The sequence below is a fragment of the Loxodonta africana genome, chromosome 3, assembly GCF_030014295.1.
Source record: "Loxodonta africana isolate mLoxAfr1 chromosome 3, mLoxAfr1.hap2, whole genome shotgun sequence".
NCBI lineage: Eukaryota > Metazoa > Chordata > Mammalia > Proboscidea > Elephantidae > Loxodonta > Loxodonta africana.
This window is the reverse complement of record NC_087344.1, coordinates 186,191,848-186,216,211: the sequence shown is the minus strand read 5'-3', so window position 1 is coordinate 186,216,211 and position 24,364 is coordinate 186,191,848. Positions and strand designations below refer to the sequence as shown.

The window sequence follows — 24,364 nt, the reverse complement described above, 5'->3', positions numbered from 1 at the left end:
TGCTGGTGGACCTCCATCTCACCATGGGGTCTAGACTCTGGTTGTTTGAAAGAGGGTCTTGTAGGTGGGCTGTTGATGGGGGGAAACACAAGATCTGGCTTCCTGAAGAATGTGATCTGTCCTTCACCCTCCAGAGTTGCAAACTGTGATGGAGACTCCTCTTGAGAAGGCCCTGGCCACCATGGTTACCACTTTCCACAAATATTCAGGGAGAGAGGGCAGCAAACTGACCCTGAGTAGGAGGGAACTAAAGGAGCTGATTAAGAAGGAGCTGTGTCTTGGGGAGGTAAGTGACTATCCCCTCATCCCCACTCCAAAGTCTGGGTGCTTCCTGTAGGCAGCAGGAGGGGGAGGAGACCAAAAAAAAAAAAAAAAAGAGAAAGAGTTAACACCAATCCTACTGCCAGAGCCCTCTCCCTGTGAGGCAGGAGGCCCAGCCTCCTCGTCTCCATAGAGATCCAATATGAAGGGACATCCACTGCTGTCCTCAGGGTTCTTGAGCCTAAGCCAGGGCAGGATGGCTGAAGGCTGTGGAGAGAGACAGAGGAAGAGAGTGGACATCTTGGGTCAATACAGCTTTAGGTCTCTGTGCTGGGGGCAGGTCAGGGTTTCACTGGTGAGGAGGGTCTGTGTCTGGAGGATGGAGATACGCCTGTGTGAGGGGTTCGAGAAAGTGAGCAAGGAATCTGGGGTGGTGGGGCCAGGCTGCTTAGTAGTGGCAGAACCTGTGAAAATAATTGTGGGGGATGAAGGAATCCAGGGCATCCAGGTTGAGCGGAGCGCATCCTAAGGGCAGGGACCCTGCCTGAGTCTCCTCCATGTGCCTGGCATATCGAGGGCTCTCAAATAGTGTTGACAGGGGAACCAAAATGATAGTCCTGCTAATTAGTGAACACAGAGCAGGAAAGCAGATTCTAACCAGATGAGGTGCTGACAGAGGGGAGGCCCATGAGGTAGATACTATATTATTTTTACAGTTAAGAAGATCGATGCTCAGATACTGTCTTAGTTAGCTAGTGCTGCTGTAACACAAATATTACAAGTGGGTGGCTTTAAAAAACAGAAATTTATTTTCTCACAGTTCTAGAAGCTAAAAGTCCAAATCAGGGTCTCAGTCGTGTCAGTTCCTTTCTTGTCAGTAGCCCTGGGTGTTCCTGGGTCCTTTGGTGATCCGTGCATGGCATCTGTCTTCTCCCATGTACATGTTTCTGTGTCTAATCTGCTCTTTTTATAACTCAGAAGTGATTACATTCAGAACCTCCTACTTTGGTATGATCAAATTAATATAACAAAGAAAACCCTATTTCTAAACAGGATCACATCAACAGCATAGGGGCTAGGACTCTAAAACATATTTTGGGGGACACAGTTCAATCCATAACAGATACATTATGTAATGGGTTCAAGGACACTTGGCTAATGAGAGGCTGAGCCAAAATTCCAAATTCCAGGCCGGGTCTATGCACCACCCTCCCTTTTCTCTTTAAAATTCACCCCACATCCTGGACCTTGATGGGCCTCCTCAGAGAGAAGCTCCCCAGAGCAGGCTTCTATGGGCAGGGGACTTAAGCAGGCATGGGTGTCACCAGACCTGCTCTCTGGCCTTCCTGCCAGGTTCTCTGCATCCTGGAGTTAATGAGGGCAGAGGGAGGGGCCAGGGGCCCAGCAGGGGTTAATTACAGGGGGACAAAGACCTGGGGGAGGGCCTGGCTATAATAGGAGCCCAGGCTCGGGGCAAGGATCACGTCAGTGTGCTGTTTCCATCTCTGTATGTGCCGACATTCTGTCTCCTGTGGAAATCCTTGAGCTGAGGGCAGGATCTGCTTGTCTGTATTTTCTTCCTGTTCTACCCTGGGGCCCTGTCTCCCAGTGGATGGGAGGGCAGGGGACCAGGCAGAGGTACTGCCTCCATACCAGCTCTCCAGCAAGCTCAGAGGGATGGGTGGCTTTTTGGCTTCAAATCACTGTTCTCACACAAAGATGTCTTGTCGGGGTTAATTCTCAGTTAACCCTTAAAAGGGGACAGAATAAGTCAGAGACTTGTATACTTCTCGATGCCACATAATTAGTGCCATTTTCATTAAGAAAAAAGCCTTTGAGTTGATTCCAGCTTATAGTGACTTTATAAGACAGAGTAGAACTGCCCCATACGGTTTCCAAGGAGCATCTGGTGGATTCGAATTGCTGACTTTTTGGTTAGCAGCCATAGTTCTTAACCACTATGCCACCAGGGTGTCCACCATTTTCATTAGGCGTTGGTATAAATTCTATATTATATCTTTGGATGGGGCAAAGTATGGAGGGGAAGGGTGGCTAGCTTAGCTTTCCTACTACAATTTATTGAGATTTGGGAGTCAGGTCACTGAGCTCTACTCTGTGCCAGGCCCTGGGCTGGGTGTGGTGAAACTCTGGGGGCTGGGGTGCTCACATTGCTGCTCACTGGGCGGGGGGTCACCCTGGGGCTGCCTTCCTGGGGATGGGTGGGGCCGTGCAGCGTTTGGGCAGGGCTGGGAGGGGTTGCTAAGCTGTCCCTCCACCTGGGCCCTTCCAGAAGATGCAGGAGAGCAGCATTGATGACCTGATGAAGAACCTGGACAAAAACAGCGACCAGGAGATCGACTTCAAGGAGTACTCAGTGTTCCTGACCACTCTGTGCATGGCGTACAATGACTTCTTCCTGGAGGACAACAAATGACCCGGCTCCCTCTGCCCTCACTATCACCCCATGTCCTCAGCCTCTGCAGCTCTGCTCACAGACCTCTTCAGACCCGACCCTCTTCCCAGATGAACCCTGCTCCAGCTTCCCCTTCTAGCAGAGGAAATAAAGATTTTCCATTCCAGGTGTTTGGAGATTGGTTTTGAAGGTGTCTGGAGTGCTGGGGAAACCCTAGTGGCATAATGGTTAAGAGCTATGGCTGCTAACCAAAAGATCGGCAGTTCAAATCCACCAGGTGCTCCTTGGAAACCCTATGGGGCAGTTCTACCCTGTCCGATAGGGTCACTATGAGTCGAAATCGATTCGATGGAAACATGTTTTTTTTTTTCTGGAGCACTGGTGGTACAATGGTTAAGAGCTCAGCTGCTTTTGGAATCCAGCAGCCACTCCTTGGAAACCCCACTGGGGCAGTTCTATTGCCTTATATGGTTGCTATGAATCAAGGCTTCTTCTTGAGTGGGCTTAGCCAGCCTCTGGGTATCTCCCACCTCACTTCCTGTTCTTCTGAAGTGTGGAAGTCACTAAGCTGGTCCTGGCTTAGTTTTGTCCTCCTGTAAAATGGGGAAGTTGGATCAGGCTTCTGCTTGCCTTCCAGGAAGGCCACTAAGATGCAGAGAAAGCTGAGGGAAAGTGCTTGGAGAAAGAGAGCAATGGGGGTGGTTGGGGTGTGGTTCGGGTGTGGCTCCTGGTCGCAGTGATGGGCAAGCCTGTCTGACTTATCTTTACTCACATGAGGCCACCCTCACAATGCTAGAAGGGGACATCTGGCCTGGCCACCATGTAGGCCCCTTTCATTCTTCTCCATTTTCCCCTCAACACCCAGCTCCCCATCATCTCTGAGATCCATCCAGTGTTTCTTGCTCTCTTCCCACTCGCCCCTATCAAAGTCTTTTCTTGGGAGAGGACCTGAAAAACCTTTTCACTCAAGAGTAAATAACCAATGATGCAAACAGGCTTGGCTCAGGCATGTGTGCACAGTAATGAGCAAGAGGATCTAAGGGTAGAATTCCAGGCGGTGGGGGAGGGGGAAGAAGGAAGTGGGAGTGGCGGCAGAGATTTCTCGGTGGGGGATGAGTTCTTCTAGATAGCCTTTAAATCATATGCTGTGGACCACTGGCCGCTCCTCCCTCCCCCATCTAGGGTTGACCCTGCGCACTCTCTGTGGGGCACCAGCAGCCCGTGAGGGCACCACTCTCCTATCCCTGTCTCCCTCTTCCCCCACTGGCGCTGCGGGGACACACACACACACCCACACCCACACTCTGGCACGCAGATAGCTGAAGAAGCATCTCACGACTGTCGCCACCCCCATGCCCTCCTCCGCCCCATTCCGTGTCACCACCACAAACTGAGCAAGGGCGATCAGGCCAAGCTCCACGTCACTCTGCTCGCAGCGGTCCCCACTAGACGCCCCTATCCTTCCACTAGGCGCCACCATTTACGTTCCAACCCGGAGCCGCCCCAGGGCAGAGGCGTAGAAAGCTGGGGGGGCTCGGGGCATGTGTGGTGTAGTGTAAGCCACGGGCTCGGGGTGGGGCGGGCGTAGGGCGGGCCTGGCGCGCGGGGTGTGCTCTCGCCGGGCGGGCCTCCCGGACAGGGCCCGCTATAAGGCCGGCCCGATCTGCGACACGGACCATCCGTCGACCGCTCCCTTCGCGCTTTGCTGTATCAGTGCGGTGAGTTCTCATCGCGCCGGCCGGTACTCCGGCCCGGGGCCCAGCCACCCCTTCCCCATCCCGGCGGCGGTGGGCTCTGTGGGCTGCGGACAGCGCGTGAATGCAGACTGGGCCCGTCTGTGGAGCCCCTGAGGGGCTGGGAGAGTCAGGAGCCGCGGGAGCGCCGGGTAGCCCCAGGCTAAGGGATCCGGTTAGGGCGGCTCCCCTGAGTGTGCCCTTCTGGGGTGCAGGAGGGTGTGTCTGAGGGTGTCAGCGCCACTGTGGTGGCCCCGGGAGGCTGCAGGTGTGTGGCTGTGTGTGCAGTCCCCCTCTGCTCCCTCAGTTATACTCCCCAACTTCCTCCAGAACCCCTGGAGGATAGGTCTCAGCTGTGCCCAAAGCACTGGCCCTTTGTGCTGCTTGGAGCCCTTGAACCCCTCTGCTCCTCAGCTCTGAGCCCTCTCAGCAGGACCCTGATCTCTTGGCCCCAAAGTCTGCCTTCTTCCTCCCCCTCAAGCCCTGGGCTGCGTCCTGATGCCACCTGTCTGTGGTGAAAGGGAGTGTGTGTGTGTGTACTGGGGGCAGAACTCTTGGGGTGTGGGTGATAAGTGGTCCCTGTTGCCCATGGCCTGGCCCTCTGGGCACTGACCAGCCCCTCTGTCCCCAGCTCCAAGCCCAGCCCTCAGCCATGGCGTGCCCCCTGGACCAGGCCATCGGTCTCCTTGTGTGCATCTTCCACAAATACTCTGGCAAAGAGGGTGACAAGAACAGCCTGAGCAAGAAGGAGCTAAAGGAGCTGATACAGAAGGAGCTCACCATTGGCTCGGTGAGTGGGCCTCCTCCCCAGACACCCACCTCTTGCCCTTTAGAAAAAGAATTAGGAGAGAGAGGTGCCCGGTGCATTCGAGTCACATTTGTCCACATTTTGGGGTCTTGGTGCTGGTCCCTTGGTAAGCAGTGGACCCACTCCTCTGAGAGGGTGGGGGACACTCTCAGCCTGGTATTCGCTCCTCCTGAGAAGCACGAGTGAGGAGAAGCAAACCCAAGGTGAGCCCAAGGAGGCACTAAGGTGGATCCTTAGTGACAAGTGAGCACAGGGCCACTTGTATGAGATGGCTGCCTGGGAGGGGGGATTGGAGGGAGATCTGAAAGGGAGAGAATCCAGGGTTCTCACCACTACTGAGCCTGGATTTCTCATTCTAACACATTAGAAGCTTCAGGATGCTGAAATTGCAAGGCTGATGGATGACCTGGACCGGAACAAGGACCAGGAGGTGAACTTCCAGGAGTATGTCACCTTCCTGGGAGCCTTGGCTATGATCTACAATGAGGCCCTCAAGTGATGAAAATAAATTCAGAAGGTGGAGACACCCTCTAGGGCGCCCGTGTGAGTCAAATCCAGTGGTGGGTAATTGTACAATAAATATTTTTTTTTTTTTGGTCAAATCTATACCTGTGTCCTGGCTTTCCAATGATTTCTGCTTTCTCTTTCTGCGTGGTGCCAATCAGAAGGTTTACTCACAGTCAACCTCTGGGAGTGATTCCCAGGTAGGAAAGTGGTGGCCCCACCCTGACCAGGCTAGCTCACAAAGTGACTTAGAAAAATATGCCCCCTCTAGGTGAAGCTATCTTCAGGAAAAGCTCAAATGGCCCCCAGCTGAGACGGTTCTGGGGCAAGCTTAGAGAAGGAAATGGTACCTGGGTGGGCTGTCATGGGGGTCAGGGCCCCTGAAAGTGGGACAGAGACAGAATCCCAGCAAGTTCCAAGAAGAGGGGAGTTTTGCTCTGGGTGTGGTAAGAGGGGGAGGGTGGGAAGGGCCCTGGGGCAGGGCTGGTCTACTTTCTCACGGCCTGAAGAAGGGGCAGGGGGGCCACATCTGAGATGCCTGAGGCCTGGCCCCGGGAGGTTTGAGACCAAAGAGGACACTGGATGGCTGAGCATACTCTGGCTGCCCGTGCTCCAGCTGGAGGTGGGGGCAACACACTTTAGGAGTCTGTCCCAGCACTCTGGGACAAGGTCCTTTTTATTGGGGGTGGTGGTCTGAACAGCGGGCAGCTGCAGGAACTTGTGATCATGGGGTGCTTACAAATGGGGCCGAATGAGGACCCCTGGGGCTGGGCCAAAGGTAGCTTCAAGTCTTTCAGTCAATATTGACCCAACTCGACTCTGCATCCTCCGCGGAATGAATCATCCCAGTTATTCCACCAAAGCTAAGCCTGCCCCTCAGCTCCCACTGTCTGAAGGCGCTCGTTGGAAACTCTATGGGGCAGTTCTACTCTGTCCTACAGGGTCGCTATGAGTCGGAATCGACTCGACGACACTGGGTCTGGGTCTGAATTAGTGTTTTCAGGCATGAGGGAGAGGGAAGGGAAGGGTAAATTTTGCTTCGGGCCATGGGACAGTGGCCCCAACTCTCCTCCCCTCAGGTGCCTCGTCTGAGTTGGACAAGTTCCTCTCTAGATTCTGGAGGAAACAGGTCTCGAACTCAGATGGGGATCACATCCTGCTTCTCTTACTCACCTTCCTGCTTCCCTTAGGGCCCCCAAGTTTGTAGAATTAAGTCTTCTTCGTCCTTCACTGGGTGGGGATTGGCGAACCATTTCAACAGCACGGAGAGCCGCACCTTATCGGAGAGCCGCACCTTATCGGAACCCCTCCTCCTCCAGGTTCCTTCCCTTCCCCACACGGGGGTTGGGACCCGCTCGGGCCCCGCCTCTGCCCAGCCACGCCCAAGCCTTAGCTCTATTCAGTTTCCTCCGAAAAAGCACTTCTCCCAGTGGACAACATTTTGGGGCTCGCAGGGAGCGCCCTCTTGTGGGAAGACAGCATGACTGAGAAAGAGTCGGGTTGGTTTTCTCCAGTCTCTGAGGAGGTTCTCACAGTGGAGATGCTGGTGATGGGGCCATAGCCTGGTTGTCAGGGAGCCTTCTTAATGCAGAGAGAGACAGGACTTGGGCGCCCAGGGAATGCCAGGATGGAGGGATCGTTTGGTTCCTAGCATCATCCCCGCCCCCCCCCCAAAAGAAAAATCAGGGCGTCCAACCGGGTTCATTCTGACTCCAACCCCTGCTGAGAATTTGGGTTTCTAACAAGTTGCCAGGAGATGCTAATACTGCTTGATAGGGACCAATTCTGAGAACCAGTAGGAGAGCCATGGTTCTCAACATTTATTATACATAAGAATCACCTGGGAATCTTGTTAAACTGTAGATTCTGATTCAGTATATCTGGGTGGTGGAAATGCAAGTTTGCAGCAGGGGTTCGAACTGGAACGAACCGGTTTGAAGCCCTGAAAAAAATATAAAGGAGCCCAGCTTCAATTAAGGCATATCGACTATGAGCAAGTCAACGAAAGAATTTGCAAAGACAACTAGCATCTGAACCCTGCCCCTCCCCCAGCGCTGTTCTCAAGGGTGAGAAGACCTGTGTGCAAATCAGTGCTACACTAGGAGAGGGTTGAGGGGTTGCTTCAGGGGGCGAAGATGCCTACTGTGGGGTAGAGGCACTCGGTTCCCTGTTGCAGAGGCTTCTCACTTGTTGAATGGGGATAATACGTAAAACATAAATCTTCTGAGGCTCACAGAGACAATGGGTACTGTCCAAGGAGCTCTGGCGAGTGGGCGGGCCAGGGATTGAAGAGAAACCACAAAGAGCACAGCCCACTTGCTGAACAAACAGGCCTGTCTCCTTCAGCTTGTGTTTCTCAGGGGCAGTGGAGGGCAACAGGAACATGGATTTAAAAAAAGAAACAAAACCAAACAAATGGCAAATCTTATGTTTGCTTGGGGAGCTTTTTTTTTTTTTGTGGGGGAAGCAGTAATCTGGTTGTAACTTCGTGGGTGCAGCATTCAAAGGGTGGAATTGAGTGTGGAGAGATGCACAGACTGGTCATTTTTACTGCATTTGCCTCCAGCTGATTTAAAGTAGGAATTGAATCCCTTGAGCTCACTCTGTTGAGGAGTTGTCTGGGTTTAGAGGAGGAGAGACTCATGTGAGCAGGGGGCTTGATGCCCCATCCCTAGGAAGTCTAGTTTACCATAAGGCAGGGCAGTAAAAGTGGCCCTGTGTTCCTCCTAAACCCCTCAGTTGAGGCTCAGCCTGGGGAGCAAACTCTACCCTCTCTGTGTAATTGACATTAATCCTGTAACCTAGTCACCCTTGCAACGCTGGTGGCCTAGTGGTTAAGAGCTACGGCTGCTAACCAAAAGGTCAGCAGTTTGAATGACCAGGCACTCCTTGGAAACTCTATGGGGCACTTCTACCCTGCTCTGCAGGGTCGCTATGGGTTGGAATCAACTCAACGGCAATGGGTAGTCACCCTTCCACCCAGTGAAGCTGAAACAGCAGCACCACAGCCCATTTCTATAAGCTGGGGGGTGGGCCCCAGATAAGGAGGGGTTTAAGACGGGTCACTGTTCTGTACCAAGCAAATCTGAAATTGTGAAGAATAATGCCACTACCTTACATTTGTGTACCTGAAAAACCTGTTGCCGTCGATATAGTGACCCCATAAAACAGTGCAGAACTGCCCAGTAGGGTTTCGACTGGTGGATTTCAACTGCCGACTGTTGTCCTTACATGTGTTGTAAATATCCTCTGTCAGTTTGTGCCTGGTCTTTTCACTCTCTTTAAGGACTGAAAATTAAGAAGGTCTAAATTTAAATATCTTTTCAATGACCTTTTGCTTTCTTCATGTATAATGTCCTTGATGCCATTCCACAACTCGTCTGGTCTTCGGTTATTAGTGTTCAACGTGTCAAATCTATCCTCGAGATGCTCTCTAAATTCAGATGGGATATACTCAAGGTTGTATTTTGGCTATCTGATTTTGTTCAGTTTCTTCTTGAACTTGCATATGAGCAATTCATGGCCTGTTCCACGGTTGGCCCCTGGCCTTGTTCTGGCTGGTGATGTCAAGCTTTTCCACTGTCTCTTTACACAGATGTAGTCGATTTGATTCCTGTGTGTTCCATCTGGCGAGGTCCATTTGTATAAAAAAAAAAAAATTTTTTTTTTTTTTTTTTGTATAGTCGCCATTTATGTTGGTGAAAGGAGGTATTCGCGATGAAGAAGTTGTTGGTCTTGCAAAATTCTATCACTGGATCTCTAGCATTGTTTCTATCACGAAAGCCATGTTTTCCAAATACCGATCTTTCTTCTTTGTTTCCAGCTTTTGCGTTCCAGTCACCAGTAATTATCAGTGCATCCTGATTGGATGTTCGATCAATTTCGGACTGCAGAAGCCGATAAGTCTTCAATTTCTTCATCTTTGGCTGAAGTAGTTGGTGTGTAAATTTGAATAATAGTCGTATTAACTGGTCTTCCTTGTAGGTGTATGGATATTATCCTATCACTGACAGCATTGTACTTCAGGATAGATCTTGAAATGTTGACGATGAATGCAACGCCATCCCTCTTCAAGCTGTCATTCCCAGCATAGTAGACTATATGATTATCTGATTCAAAATGGCCAATACCAGTCCATTTCAGCTCACTAATGCCTAGGATATAGATGTTTATGCGTTCCATTTCATTTTTGATGATTTCCAATTTTCCTAGATTTGTACTTCGTACATTCCAGGTTCCAATTATTAATGGATGTTTGCAGCTGTTTCTTGTCATTTTGAGTCATGCCACATCAGCAGATGAAGGTCCCGAAAGCTTTACTCCATCCACGTCCTTAAGGTCGACTCTACTTTGAGGAGGCAGCTCTTCCCCAGTCATCTTTTGAGTGCCTTCCAACCTGGGGGTCTCATCTTCCAGCACTATATCAGACAGTGTTCTGCTGCTATTCATAAGGTTTTCACTGGCTAATGCTTTTCAGAAGTAGACTGTCAGGTCCTTCTTCCTAGTCTGTCTTAGTCTGGAAGCTCAGTTGAAACCTGTCCTCCATGGGTGACGCTGCTGGTATCTGAATAAAGGTGGCATAGCTTCCAGCATCACAGCAACATGCAAGCCCCCACCTTATGAGAAACTGACAGACAAGAATAGATTTGACATGTTGAACACTAATAACCGAAGACTAGAGGAGTTGTGGAATGACATCAAGGACATCATACATGAAGAAAGCAAGAGGTCATTGAAAAACAAGAAAGAAAGAAAAGACCAAGATGGATGTCAGAGGAGACTCTGAAACTTGCTCTTGAACATTGAGCAGCTAAAGCAAAAGGAAGAAATGATGAAATAAAAGAACCGAACAGAAGATTTCAAAGTTCAGCTCGAGAAGACAAAGTAAAGTGTTATAATAACATATGCAAAGAGCTAGAGATAGAAAATCAAAAGGGAAGAACACACTCAGTGTTTCTCAAGCTGAAAGAACTGAAGAAAAAAGTCAAGCCTCGAGTTGCAAATGTGAAGGATTCTATGGGGAAAATATTAAACGATGCAGGAAGCATCAAAAGAAGATGGAAGGTGTCTTAGTCATCTAGTGGTGCCATAACAGAGATACCACAAGTGGATGACTTTAACAAAGAGAAATTTATTTTCTCACAGTCTAGTAGGTTACAAGTTCAAATTCAGGGCGTCGGCTCCAGGGGAAGGCTTTCTCTCTCTATCGGCTCTGGAGGAAGGTCCTTGTCCTCAATCTTCCCCTGGTGGAGGAGCTTCTCAGGTGCAAGGACCCTGTGTCCAAAGGATGCACTCTGCTTCTGGTGCTGCTTTCTTGGTGGTGTGAGGTCCCGAACTCTCTGCTTGATTCCCTTTCCTTTTATCTGTTGGGAGATAAAATGTGGTGCAGGCCACACCCAGGGAAACTGCATTTACCTTGGATCAGGGAGGTGACCTGAGTAAGGGTGGTGTTACAATCCCACTCTAATCCTCTCTACATAAAACTACAATCACAAAATGGAGGGCAACCACAGAATACTGGGAATCATGGCCTAACCAAGTTGACACATACTTTTGGGGGGACGCAATTCAATCCATGACAGAAGGAATACACAGAGTCATTATACCAAAAAGAATTAGTTGACATTCAACCATTTCAAGAGGTAGGATATGATCAGGAACTGATGGTACTGAAGGAAGAAGTCCAAGCTGCACTGAAGGTATTGGCAAAAAACAAGGCTCCAGGAATTGATGGAATATCAACTGAGATGTTTCAACAAACAGATGCAGGGCTGGAAGTACTCACTTGTCTATGCCAAGAAATATGGAAGACAGATTCCTGGCCAACCGACTAGAAGAGATCCATATTTATGCCTATTCCCAAGAAAGGTGATCCGACTGAATGCAAAAATTATCAAACAATATCATTAATATCACACACAAGCAAAAATTTGCTGAAGATCATTTAAAAGCGGCTTTTTTTTTTTTTTTTTTTTTACTATCGACAGGGAATTGCCAGCAATTCAGGCCGGATTCAGAAGACAACGTGGAACAAGGGATATCATTGCTGATGTCAGATGGATCCTGGCTGAAAGCAGAGAATACCAGAAGGATGTTTACCTGTGTTTTATTGACTATGCAAAGGCATTTGACTGTGCGGATCATAACAAATTATGGATAACGTTGCGAAGAATGGGAATTCCAGAACACTTAATTGTGTTCATGAGGAACCTTTACATAGATTAAGAGGCAGTTGTTTGGACAGAACAAGGGGGATACTGAGTAGTTTAAAGTCAGGGAAGGTGTGCATCAGGGTTGTATCCTTTCACCTAACCTATTCAATCGATATGCTGAGCAAATAATCTGAGAAGCTGGACTATATGAAGAAGAACAGGGCATTAGGATTGGAGGAAGACTCATTAACAACCTGTGTTATGCAGATGACAGAACCTTGCTTGGTGAAAGTGAAGAGGACTTGAAGCACTTTACTAACGAAGATCAAAGACCACAGCCTTCAGTATGGATTATATCTCAACATAAAGAAAACAAAAATCCTCACAACTGGACCGATAAGCAACATCATGATAAATGGAGAAAAGATTGAAGTTGTCAAGGATTTCATTTTCCTTGGATCCACAATCAACACCCATGGAAGCAGCAGTCAAGAAATCAAAAGATGCATTGCATTGGGCAAATCTGCTGCAAAGGACCTTTTTAAAGTGTTGAAAAGCAAAGATGTCTCTTTGAAGGCTAAGGTGCGCCTGACCCAAGCCATGGTATTTTCTTTTTAAAATATTTATTTATTTATTGTGCTTTAGGTGAAAGGTTACAAATCAAATCAGTCTCTCATACAAAAAGTTATACACACCTTGCTGTGTACTCCTAGCTGCTCTCCTCCTAATGAGACAGCACATTCCTCTTCTCCACCCTGTATTCCTCGTGTCCATTTGACCAGCTCCTGTCTGCCTCTTCCTTCTCACCTCCCCTCCAGACAGGAGTTGCCCACATAGTCTCAAGTGTCTCCTTGAGTCAAGAAGCTCACTCCTCACCAGTATCATTGTCTATCTTATAGTCCAGGCCAATCCCTGCCTATAGAGTTGGCTTCGGGAATGATTCCAATCTTGGCCCATCAAAGTATCCAGGACCATGACTGTCAGGGTCCCTCCGGTCTCGGTAAGACCATTAAGCCTGGTCTTTTTACGACAAGCCATGGTATTTTCAATCACACCATATGCATGGGAAGCTGGACAATGAATAAGGAAGACGGAAGAATTGACACCTTTGAATTGTGATGTTGGCGAAGAATATTGAATACACCACGGACTGCCAAAAGAACAAACAAATGTGTCTTGGCAGAAGTACAACCAGAATGCTCCTTGGAAGCAAGGATGGCGAGACTACGTCTTACATACTTTGGACATGTCGTCAGGAGGGATCAGTCCCTAGAGAAGGACATCATGCTTGGTAATGTACAGGGTCAGCAGAAAAGAGGAAGACCCTCAACAAGATGGATTGACACAGTGGCTGCAACAATGGGCTCAAGCATAACTACAATTGTAAGGATGGTGCAGGACTGGGCAGTGTTTCGTTCTGTTGTGCATAGGGTCACTATGAGTCGGAACTGACTCCACGGCATCTAACAACAACAAATTTCAATGTAATTAAAATTAACATTCTTTTCTTGGTTTGCACTATGTTTCAATATTATTTAGGAAATTCTTTGCTACCCCAAGGTAATAAAGATATTTTCCTATATTGTCTTCTAAAAAGGTTTTTATAGTTTGCTCTTTATGTAAGTCTTTAATCCACAAGAAATTCATCTTTGTTTATAGTGTGATGTATGGGTAAAATTTAATTGCTTTTTACATAGATAAACAATCATTCAAGAAAAATGTGTTGAAAAGTCCATCCTTTCTCCATCCCTATGCGATGCTGGGTGTGTAATAAATATATGTGTGGCTCTGTTTTTGGGCTCTCTTTTCTGTTCCATTGAGTGAATGGTCTATTTCTATGTTAATACAATGCTGTCTTAATTGCTACATATTCATAAAATTTCTTTATATTTGGTAAAGGAAATATTCCACCTTGCTCTTCTTTTTCAGGGATATCTTGGCTATTCTTGGCTCTCTACTTTCAGATATACTTTCTAGGGTAAGCTTGTCAAATGCTACAAAAAAACTTTTTGGGATTTTGACTGGCATTGCATTAATTCTCTAGACCAACTTATGGAGGATATTGAAACTTTCAATCCATGAACATAATTTATTTCTCCGTTTATTTAGACCTTCTTTGATGTCTTTGAATAACATGACATTTTCACCATGTAAGTACTTGACTAACAATTTTTTGACATTGTTGCAAATGGCATGTTTTTAAAAAAATATTTTCTGATTGTTATTGATACAGAAATGTAATTGAGTTTTGTACTGATTTTATATCCAGAAACTTTGTTAATCTCATTATTTCTAATAATTTATCTTTAGGTTCTCTTGAGTTTTCCTCAGAGCCAATTATATCAAATCTGCAAATAAAGTTTTTATTTTTCATTCTTATGCCTTTTATCTATTTTCTTGGCTTATTGCACCGGTAAGGACCTCTAGTACATTGTCGAAAAGAGGTGGTAGTGGGTACTCCAGTCTCGTTCCTGATCTTAAAAAGAAAGTTTTCAGTGTTTTGCCATTAATATGATGTTTGCTATAGGGTTTTATTTGTAGAAACTTATTAGATCAAGAAATTCTCTTTAGTCTCAATTTCCTCAGTTTTAATTTTTAAAACCATGAATTGATATTGAATTTTATCACCTTTTCTGCATGTATTAAGGTGATTGTTCAAATTTTCTCCTTGATTATGTTAATGAAATGAATTATATAACTTTATTTTCTAATATTAAGCTAAGCTTATATTCCTGGGACAAACCCATGATCATGATATTTATAAGTTTTTATACATTGCTGGATTGGTTTGCTAGCATTTTATTTCAGATTTTTACATTTATATTCTTCAGTAAGATTGGCCTGTAATTTTCCTTTCTTTTATTTTCCTTGTCAGATTTGGATATAAAGGTTGTGCTGGCCTTATAAATAAAGTTGGGGAGGGTTTTTATTTCCTGTTTTGTAAAACACTGGGATTATTTGTTCCTTGTGTGTTTCATAAATCTCATTGGTAAAACTTGGCAAGAGTTTTCTTTGTGGTAAGAGTTGAAATTACTGACTCAATTTTGAAAGTAGTTATTGGGTTTTTTAGTTTATCCTTCTTGTGTTTGCCAAGTTTTTTTCCCAGGAATTTATCCATCTCATTTGTGTTTCAGAATTTATTGATATAAAGTTATTTATTACACATATACTATCTATTTATTTGAAGCATTTATAGTTATGTTTCCTTTTTTGTTTCTAATATTGTTAATTTGTGCTCTTCCTGTCTTCTTATTTTCCTTGGATAATATTGCCAGACAATTGTCTTTTTTTTCTTCTGGCCTTTTTGAGGGACCAGCTTTGGCTTTACTAATTCTATTATGCTTGTCTTCTATTTCATTAAATTTTGCTCGCTCTTTTATTTTCTTCCTGGTAATTTGTGTTTATTTTGAGATGGCTCACTGATTTTTAGACTTTTGTCTTTTCTAATACATGACTTTCCTGTAAGGACTGTTTTAGTCAGGCCCACAAGTATTTACATTATGTTATATGAATATGGAGCCCTGGTGGCACAGTGGTGAAGAGCTTGGCTGCTAACCAAAATGTTGATGATTTGAATCCACCAGCCACTGCTTGGAAACCCTGTGGGACAGTTCTACCCTGTCCTATAGGGTGGTTATGAGTTGGAATTGACTCCAAGGCAATGTTCTTTTTTTTTGGTTTATATGAATATATAATGTAATACATCAGTTCTAAGCATTTTCTAATTTTCTTTATGATTTTATATCCTACCATGAGTATTTTTTAGAAGTCTATATTTTGATGTTAAAAAATATGATTTTTTTTTTCCTAGTTATCCCTTTGTCATTGGTTTTTAACTTAAATGTATTGTGGTCAGATAACAGGTAACATATGGTATCGATCCAAGGAAATATGTTGAGCCCTCTCTGTTTTGTTCTAACACGTAGTTGATTTTCATGAAAGTTATGACTGTGCTTCAGAAGAATCTGTATAGTAGTTCTCCGTCTTCTTTTTTTCTTACTGAGGATTCTCAGTTGCTTAATCTCTCAATTACTGAAAGAGGTAAGCTAATATCTCCTGCCAAAACTGTGAATTTATTAATTTCTTTTTGTAATTCTGTATTTGTTTTATATATTTTGAGGCTGTATTATTAGGTGCAAACGAATTCAGAATTGCCATCTTCTGAAAAAATTTTTAATTAATATGCAGTGACTATTTTTTATCTCTAATAATGCTTTTTATATATTATATTATCCAGCTTTTGTTTGGATATTTGTGTGGTGTATAGTTTTTTCATTCTGCCATCAATCTTTCTGATTCCTTTTGCTTTTGACTTGCCTTTTTCCAACGGCACATATATGGATTAAAAATATCAGATCTGATAATTTTCTTTTAACTTGAACAATTAGGAAACCCTGGTGGCGTAGTGGTTAAGTGCTACAGCTGCTAACCATAAGGGTCAGAAGTTCGAATCCACTAGGTGCTCCTCGGAAACTCTACGGGGCAGTTCTACTCTTTCTTATAGGGTCGCTATGAGTCGGAATCGACGGCACTGGGTTTGGTTTTTTTTGGTTGAACAACTAGTTCATTCATGTGTATTGTAATTACAATTATTGTAAATATAATTACTGTATTGTTCTTATTTCTACATCTTAGTTTGTGCTTTCTATTTTCCACCTTTTCTGTTTCCTTTTCTTATCTTTATTGAATTTCTTGTAGATTGATTGAAGTAATTTTTTTCCATTCCATTTTCCTTATTAGTCTGGAAGTTTATATTCTATTCCTATTTTTTCAGTGGCTGCATATTGAATTCATTAAAGTATAAAATAATTCAATATTTTTTCTTCTCCTGAACAAATGAGGACCTTACGATACCTTAATTCTGATCACCCCCTCCTGATTTATCTGTTATTTTTGTCAAGCATCTTAATTATTTTTCTTTTCTGCCCCACAAACCATCATTGTTATTATTTTATGGAGTTAATATAGATTTAAATTTACCACACATCTGACAACCTTTTTTGTTCAATTTTTCTTATGTTTGAAGTTCATCCTTAAACATTTTCTTATCTTTTGGTTGCAGATTCTCTTAGGTTTTGTTTATTTTACTCTTGTCCTTGAAAGCTATTGTTGTTGGTTTGACAGCTATTTTCTCACTGCTCATTTATTATTCTACTTTCTTGTCTAGTCTATTTTTGCTGTTGAGAAGTGAGCTGTCAGTCTAATTTTTACTCCACAGTAATTCCTCTTTTCTTTCTGACTACTTTTAAGATATTATCTTTATCTTTGGTTTTCTGAAGTTTCATTATTATGTCTTGAGGGTTGGATTTCTTTGTATTTAACCTGTTTGGGACTCATTAGTATTCCTGAATCTGTGGATTGGTATTTTTTCCTCAATTCTGGAAAATTCTCAGCCATTGTCTCTGTAAATATTCCCTTGGCTCTGTTCTCTCCCTCTCCTCACCTCTCTTCTCCTTCTGGAACTCTGAATAGATACATTAGAGTTTTTAGTTCTCTTCTCCATGTGTCTTAACCTTCCTTTTATGTTTTACATCTTGTTGTCTTTTTGTATTACATTTTGGTTGACTAATTTTCTCTAGTTCACTAATTATCTCTTTAACTCTATCCAATTTGTGGTTAAACCTATTCACTGAGTTTTAAATTTTAATTATTATATTTTTATTTCAGTTCTATTATATTTCATTTTATTTTATTTCTATATTTGATTCTTCAAATGTACTTTTTTTTTAATAGACTCTTGCTTCTTACTAATCTTTTTACCTTTATCTTAGTTATCTAGTGCTGCTATAACAGAAATACCACAAGTGGATGGCTTTAACAAACAGAAATTTTTCTCTTGCGGTCTAGGAGGCTAGAAGTGAGAATTCAGGGTGCCAGCTCCATGGGGAGGATTTCTCTCTCTATTGGCTCTGGGGGAAGGCCCTTGTCATCAGTCTTTGGTGGCTGAAGAGTCTCTCAGCACAGGGACCCTGGGTCCAAAGGACGCACTATTCTCCCGGCTCTTGTTTCTTGGTAGTATGAAGTCCCCTGTCTTTCTGCTCGCTTCTCTCTTTTATATCTCAAAAGAGATTGGCTTAAGACACAACAGTATCTTGTAGATTGAGTCCTGCCTCATCAATATAACTGCAGCTAATCCCATCTCATTAACATTGCAGAGGTAGGAAAATCACATCAGATGACAAAATGGTAGACAACCACACAGTATTTGGAATCACAGCCTAGCTAAATTGACAGATTTTGGGCGGGGGGCACAATTCAATCCATGACAACCTCCTTATTTATTATTTTTTAAAATAATTTTTATTGAGCTTTAAGTGAACGTTTACAAATCAAGTCAGTCTGTCACATATAAGCTTATATACACCTTACTCCATACTCCCACTTACTCTCCCCCTAATGAGTCAGCCTGCTCCCTCCTTCCAGTCTCTCCTTTCGTGACTATTTTCCCGGTTTCTAACCCTCTCTACCCTCCTATGTCCCCTCCAGACAGGAGATGCCAACACAGTCTCAAGTGTCCACCTGATACAAGTAGCTCACTCTTCATCAGCTTCTCTCTCCAGCCCATTGTCCAGTCCCTTCCATGTCTGATGAGTTGTCTCCGGGAATGGTTCCTGTCCTGGGCCAACAGAAGGTTTGGGGACTATGACCGCCGGGATTCCTCTAGTCTCAGGCAGACCATTAAGTCTGGTCTTTTTATGAGAATTTGGGGTCTGCATCCCACTATTCTCCTGCTCCCTCAGCGGTTCTCTGTTGTGCTCCCTGTCAGGGCGGTCATCGGTTGTGGCTGGGCACCATCTGGTTCTTCTGGTCTCAGGATGATGTAAGTCTCTGGTTCATGTGGCCCTTTCTGTCTCTTGGGCTCATAATTATCTTGTGCCCTTGGTGTTCTTCATTCTCCTTTGATCCAAGTGGGTTGAGACCAATCGATGCATCTTAGGTGGCCGCTTGTTAGCATTTAAGACCGCAGACACCACAGTTCAAAGTGGGATTCAGAATGTTTTCTTAATAGAATTTATTTTGCCAATTGACTTAGATGTCCCCTGAAGCCATAGTCCCCAAACCCCCGCCCTTGCCCCGCTGACCTTCGAAGCATTCAGTTTATTCAGGAAACTTCTTTGCTTTTGGTCCAGTGCAGTTGAGCTGACCTTCCCTGTATTGAGTGTTGTCCTACTTTCACCTAAAGTAGTTCATATCTACTAACTAATCAGCAAATAACCCTCTCCCACCCTACCTCCCTCCCCCCTCTGCAGAATATTTTCTTAATAGATTTTATTATGCCAATTGACTTAGATGTCCCCTGAAATCATGGTCCCCAAACCCCTGACCCTGCTACACTGGCCTTCAAAGCATTCAGTTTATTCAGGAAACTTCTTTGCTTTTGGTTTAGTCCAGTTGTGCTGACCTCCCTTGTATTGTGTGTTGTCTTTCCCTTCACCTAAAGTAGTTCTTATCTACCAACTAATTAGTGAATACCCCTCTCCCACCCTCCCACCCTCCCTCCTCTCATAACCACAAAAGAATGTTTTCTTCTCAGTTTAAACTGTTTCTCAAGTTCTTATAATAGTGGTCTTATACAATATTTGTCCTTTTGCAACTGGCTAATTTCACTCAGCAGGAAGCCTTCCAGGTTCCTCCATGTTATGAAGGTTTCAGATTCCTCACTGTTCTTTATTGATGTGTAGTATTCCATTGTGTGACTATATCATAATTTATTTATCCATTCATCCATTGATGGGCACCTTGGTTGCTTCCATCTTTTTGCTATGGTAAACAGTGCTGCAATAAACATGGGTGTGCATATATCTGTTCGTGTAAATGCTCTTATTTCTCTAGGATGTATTCCGAGGAGCGGGATTGCTGGATCGTATGGTAGTTCTTTTTCTAGCTTTTGAAGAAGCTCCAAATAGATTTCCGAAGTGGTTGTACCATTTGACATTCCTACTAGCAGTGTATAAGTGTTCCAATCTCTCCGCAGCCTCTCCAACATTTATTATTCTGTGTTTTTTGAATTAATGCTAGCCTTGGTGGAGTAAGATGAAACCTCATTGTAGTTTTGATCTGCATTTCTCTAATGGCTAATGATCGTGAACATTTCCTCATGTATCTGTTAGCTACCTGAATGTCTTCTTTAGGGAAGTGTCTATTCATATCTTTTGCCCATTTTTTAATTGGGTTATTTGTCTTTTTGTAGTTGAGTTTTTGCAGTATCATGTAGATTTTAGAGATCAAACACTGATTGGAAATGTCATAGCTAAAAACTACTGTAGGTAGTCTTTTTACTCCTTTGGTGAAGTCTTTGGATGAGCATAGGTGTTTGATTTTTAGGAGCTCCGAGTTATCTAGTTTTTCTTCTGCATTCTTAATAATGTTTTAGATACTGTTTATGCCATATATTAGGGCTCCTAACGTTGTCCCTATTTTTTCTCCCATGACCTTTATCGTTTTAGATCTTATATTGAGGTCTTTGATCCATTTTGAGCTCATTTTTGTGCATGGAGTAAGGTATGGGTCTTGTTTCATTTTTTTGCAGATGAATATCCAGCTATGCCAGCACCATTTGTTAAAAATACTGTCTTTTCCTCATTTAACTGTTTTGAGGCCTTTGTCAAATATCAACTGCTTCTATGTGGATGGATTTATGTCTGGATTCTCAATTCTGTTCCATTGGTCCATGTATCTGTTGTTGTACCAGTACCAGGCTGTTTTGACTACTGTGATGGTATAATAGGTTCTAAAATCGGGTGAAGTACGGCCTTCCACTTTGTTCTTCTTTTTCAGTAATGCCTTATTTATTCGGGGCCTCTTTCCCTTCCATATGAAGTTGGTGATTTGTTTCTCCATCTCATTAAAGAATGTCATTGGGATTTGGATAGGAATTGCATTAAATGTATAGATCACTTTTGGTAGAACAGACTTTTTTAAAATGTTAAGTCTTCCTATCCATGAGCAAGGTATGTTTTTCCACTTATGTAAGTCTCTTTTGGTTTCTTGCAGAAGTGTACTGCAGTTTTCTTTTTATAAGTCTTTTATGTCTCTGGTAAGATTTATTCCTAAGTATTTTATCTTCTTGGGGGCTACTGTAAATGGCATTGATTTGGTGATTTCCTCTTCGATGTTCTTTTTGTTGGTGTAGAAGAATCCAACTGATTTTTGTATGTTTATCTTATATTGTGATACTCTGCTGAACTCTTGTATTAGTTTCATCAGTTTTCTGGAGGATTCCTTAGGGTTTTCTGTGTATAAGATCATGTCATCTGCAAACAGAGATCCTTTGACTTCTTCCTTGCTAATCTGGATGCCCTTTATTTCTTTATCTAGCTTAATTGCTCTGGCTGGGACCTCCAACACGATGTTGAATAAGAGTGGTGATAAAGGGCATCATGGTCTGGTTCTCGATCTCAATGTGAATGTTTTCAGGCTCTCTCCATTTAGGGTGATGTTGGCTTTGTATAAATGCCCTTTATTATGTTGAGAAAATTTCCTTCTACTCCTATTTTGCTGAGAGTTTTTATCATGAATGAATATTGAACTTTCTCAAATGCCTTTTCTGCACGAATTGATAAAATCATGTGATTCTTGTCTTTTGTTTTATTTATGTGGTGGATTACATTGTTTTTCTAATGTTGAACCATCCCTGCAAACCTGGTATGAATCCCACTTGGTCATGGTGACTTATTTTTTTGATATGTTGTTGAATTCTATTGGCTAGAATTTTGTTGAGGATTTTTGCATCTACGTTCATGAGGGATGTAGGTCTATAATTTTCTTGTGGTGTCTTTACCTGGTTTTTGTATGAGGGAGATGGTGGCTTCATAGAATGAGTTTGGTAGTATTCCGTCCTTTTCTATGCTCTGAAATACCTTTAGTAGTAGTAGTGTTAACTCTTCTCTGAAAGTTTGGTAGAACTCTGCAATGAAGCCGTCTAGACCAGGGCTTTTTTTTTGTTGGGAGTTTTTTGATTTGATTACCTTTTCAATCTTTTCTTTTGTTATGGATCTATCTCATTGTTCTACCTCTGTTTGTGTTAGTTTAGGTAGGTAGTGTGTTTCTAGGAATTCATCCATTTCTTCTAGGTTTTCACATTTGTTAGAGTACAATTTTTCATGGTAATCTGCTATGATTCTTTTAATTTCAGTTGGGTCTGTTGTAATATCGCCCATCTCATTTCTTATTCGGGTTATTTGCTTCCTCTCCTGTTTTTCTTTTGTCAGTTTGGCCAGTGGTTTATCAATTTTGTTGATTTTTAAAAAAAACTAGCTTTTGGTCTTGTTAATTCTTTCAATTGTTTTTCTGTTTTCTATTTATTTTAGTTCAGCTCTAATTTTTATTATTTGTTTTCTTCTGGGGCCTGAGGATTTCTTTTGTGGCTCTCTTTCTATTTGTTCAAGTTGTAAGGATAAGTCTTTGATTTTGGCCCTTTCTTGTTTTTGGATGTGTGCATTTATTGATATAAATTGCTCTCTGAGCACCGCTTTTGCTGTGTCCCAAAGGTTCTGATAGGAAGTGTTTTCATTCTCATTGGATTCTCTGAATTTCTCTATTCCATCCTTAATGTCTTCTATAATCCAGTCTTTTTTGAGCAGGGTAATGTTCAGTTTCCAAGTGTTTGATTTCTTTTTCCTGCTTTTCCTGTTATTGATTTCCATTTTTATGGCCTTATGGTCAGAGAAGATGCTTTGTAATATTTCAATGTTTTGGATTCTGCTAAGGCTTGCTTTATGACCTAATATGTGGCCTATTCTACAGAATGTTCCATGTGCTCTAGAAAAGAAAGTATATTTGGTTGCTGTTGGGTGGAGTGTTCTGTATATTTCTACGAGGTCAAGTTGTTTGATTGTGGCATTTAGATCTTCTGTGTCTTTGTTGAGCTTCTTTGTGGATGTTCTGTCCTCCACCGAAAGTGGTGTGTTGAAGTCTCCTACTATTACTGTGGAGCTGTCTATCTCACTTTTCAATGCTGATAATTTGTTTTATGTATCTTGCAGCCCTGTCATTGGGAGCATAAATATTTAATATGGTTATATCTTCTTAGTGTATTGTCCCTTTAATCATTGCATAGTGTCCTTCCTTATCCTTTATGCTGGATTTAACTTCAAAGTCTATTTTGTCAGAAATTAATATTGCCACTCCTGTTCTTTTTTGATTGTTGTTTGCTTGATGTATTTTTTTCCACCCTTTGAGTTTTAGTTTGTTTGTGTCTCTAAGTCTAAGGTGTGTCTCTTGTAGGCAGCATATAGACAGAACTTGTTTTTTAATCCGTTCTGCCACTCTCTGTCTCTTTATTGGTGCATTTAGTCTATTTACATTCAGGGTAATTATGGATAGGTATGAATTTAGTGCTATCATTTTGATGTCTTTTTTTGTGTGTTGTTGACAGTTTCTTTTTCCCACTTAATTTAATGTGCTGAGTAGATTATCTTTATATATTGTCATTTGCTTATGTTTATTGTTGATTTTGTTTCTGCTGAATCTCTTTTTTTCTTGTATATTATTTTGATGAGTAGGTTAGTTTGTCTCATTTGTGGTTACCTTATTATTTACCCCTATTTTTCTAAATTTAAACCTATCTTTTATTTCTTTGTATCACCGTATCTTCCTTTCCATATGGAAGGTGTATGATTACATTTCTTAGTCCCTCTTTATTATTCTAATGTTGTCTTCTTTTATATAATAACATTGCTGTTACCCTGTTTTGAGCTTTTTTTTTTTTATAATCTTGCTTTGTTTTTTTGGATTTCCCTATCTGGGTTGACTTCTGGTTGCTCTGCCCAGTGTTCTAGTCTTGGGTTGATATCTGATATTATTGATTTTCTAACCAAAGAACTCCCTTTAGTATTTCTTGTAGTTTGGTTTTTATGAACTCCCTAAACTTGTGTTTATCTGGAAATGTCCTAATTTCACCTTCATATTTAAGAGACAGTTTTGCTGGATATATGATTCTTGACAGGCAATTTTTTTCCTTCAATTTTTTTAATATGTCCTCCCATTGCCTTCTTGCGTGCATGGTTTCTGCTGAGTAGTCCGAGCTTATTCTTATTGGCTCTGCTTCTTAGGTGACTTTTCGTTTATCCCTCACTGCTCTTATAATCTTTCTTTATCTTTGGTTTTGGCAAGTTTGATTATAATATATCTTGGTGACTTTCTTTTAACATCTACCTTATGTGGAGTTCGATGAGCATCTTGGATAGATATCTTCTCATCTTTCCCGATATCAGGGAAGTTTTCTGCCAAGAAATCTGCAACAATTCTCTCTGTATTTTCTGTTATCCCCTCCTGTTCTGGCACTCCAATCACTCGTAGTTTATTTCTCTTGATAGAGTCCCACATGATTCCTGAGATGTCTTCATTTTTTAAAATTCTTTTATCTGATTTTTCTTCAAATATATTAGTGCCAAGTGATTTATCTTTGAGTTCCAAGATTCTAGCTTCTACTTGCTCAATTCTGCTCCTCTGACTTTCTATTGAGTTGTCTACTTTTGTAATTTTATTGCTA

General features: G+C 42.8%; 2 protein-coding genes across 2 annotated transcripts; both read left to right on the top strand.

The window, feature by feature from the left end:
* Positions 1–148: 148 nt before the first annotated feature.
* S100A5 (S100 calcium binding protein A5) lies at positions 149–2,840 on the top strand. The gene is made up of 2 exons (XM_010594744.3): positions 149–286; positions 2,552–2,840. Exons 1-2 carry the CDS (start codon positions 149–151, stop codon positions 2,693–2,695), a joined length of 282 nt encoding a protein of 93 aa, XP_010593046.1. The 3' UTR covers positions 2,696–2,840.
* Positions 2,841–4,260: 1,420 nt separating this feature from the next.
* Positions 4,261–5,821, top strand: S100A6 (S100 calcium binding protein A6). The gene is made up of 3 exons (XM_003415077.4): positions 4,261–4,392; positions 5,039–5,197; positions 5,583–5,821. Exons 2-3 carry the CDS (start codon positions 5,060–5,062, stop codon positions 5,712–5,714), a joined length of 270 nt encoding a protein of 89 aa, XP_003415125.1. The 5' UTR covers positions 4,261–4,392; positions 5,039–5,059; the 3' UTR covers positions 5,715–5,821.
* The last annotated feature ends 18,543 nt before the right edge of the window (positions 5,822–24,364 follow it).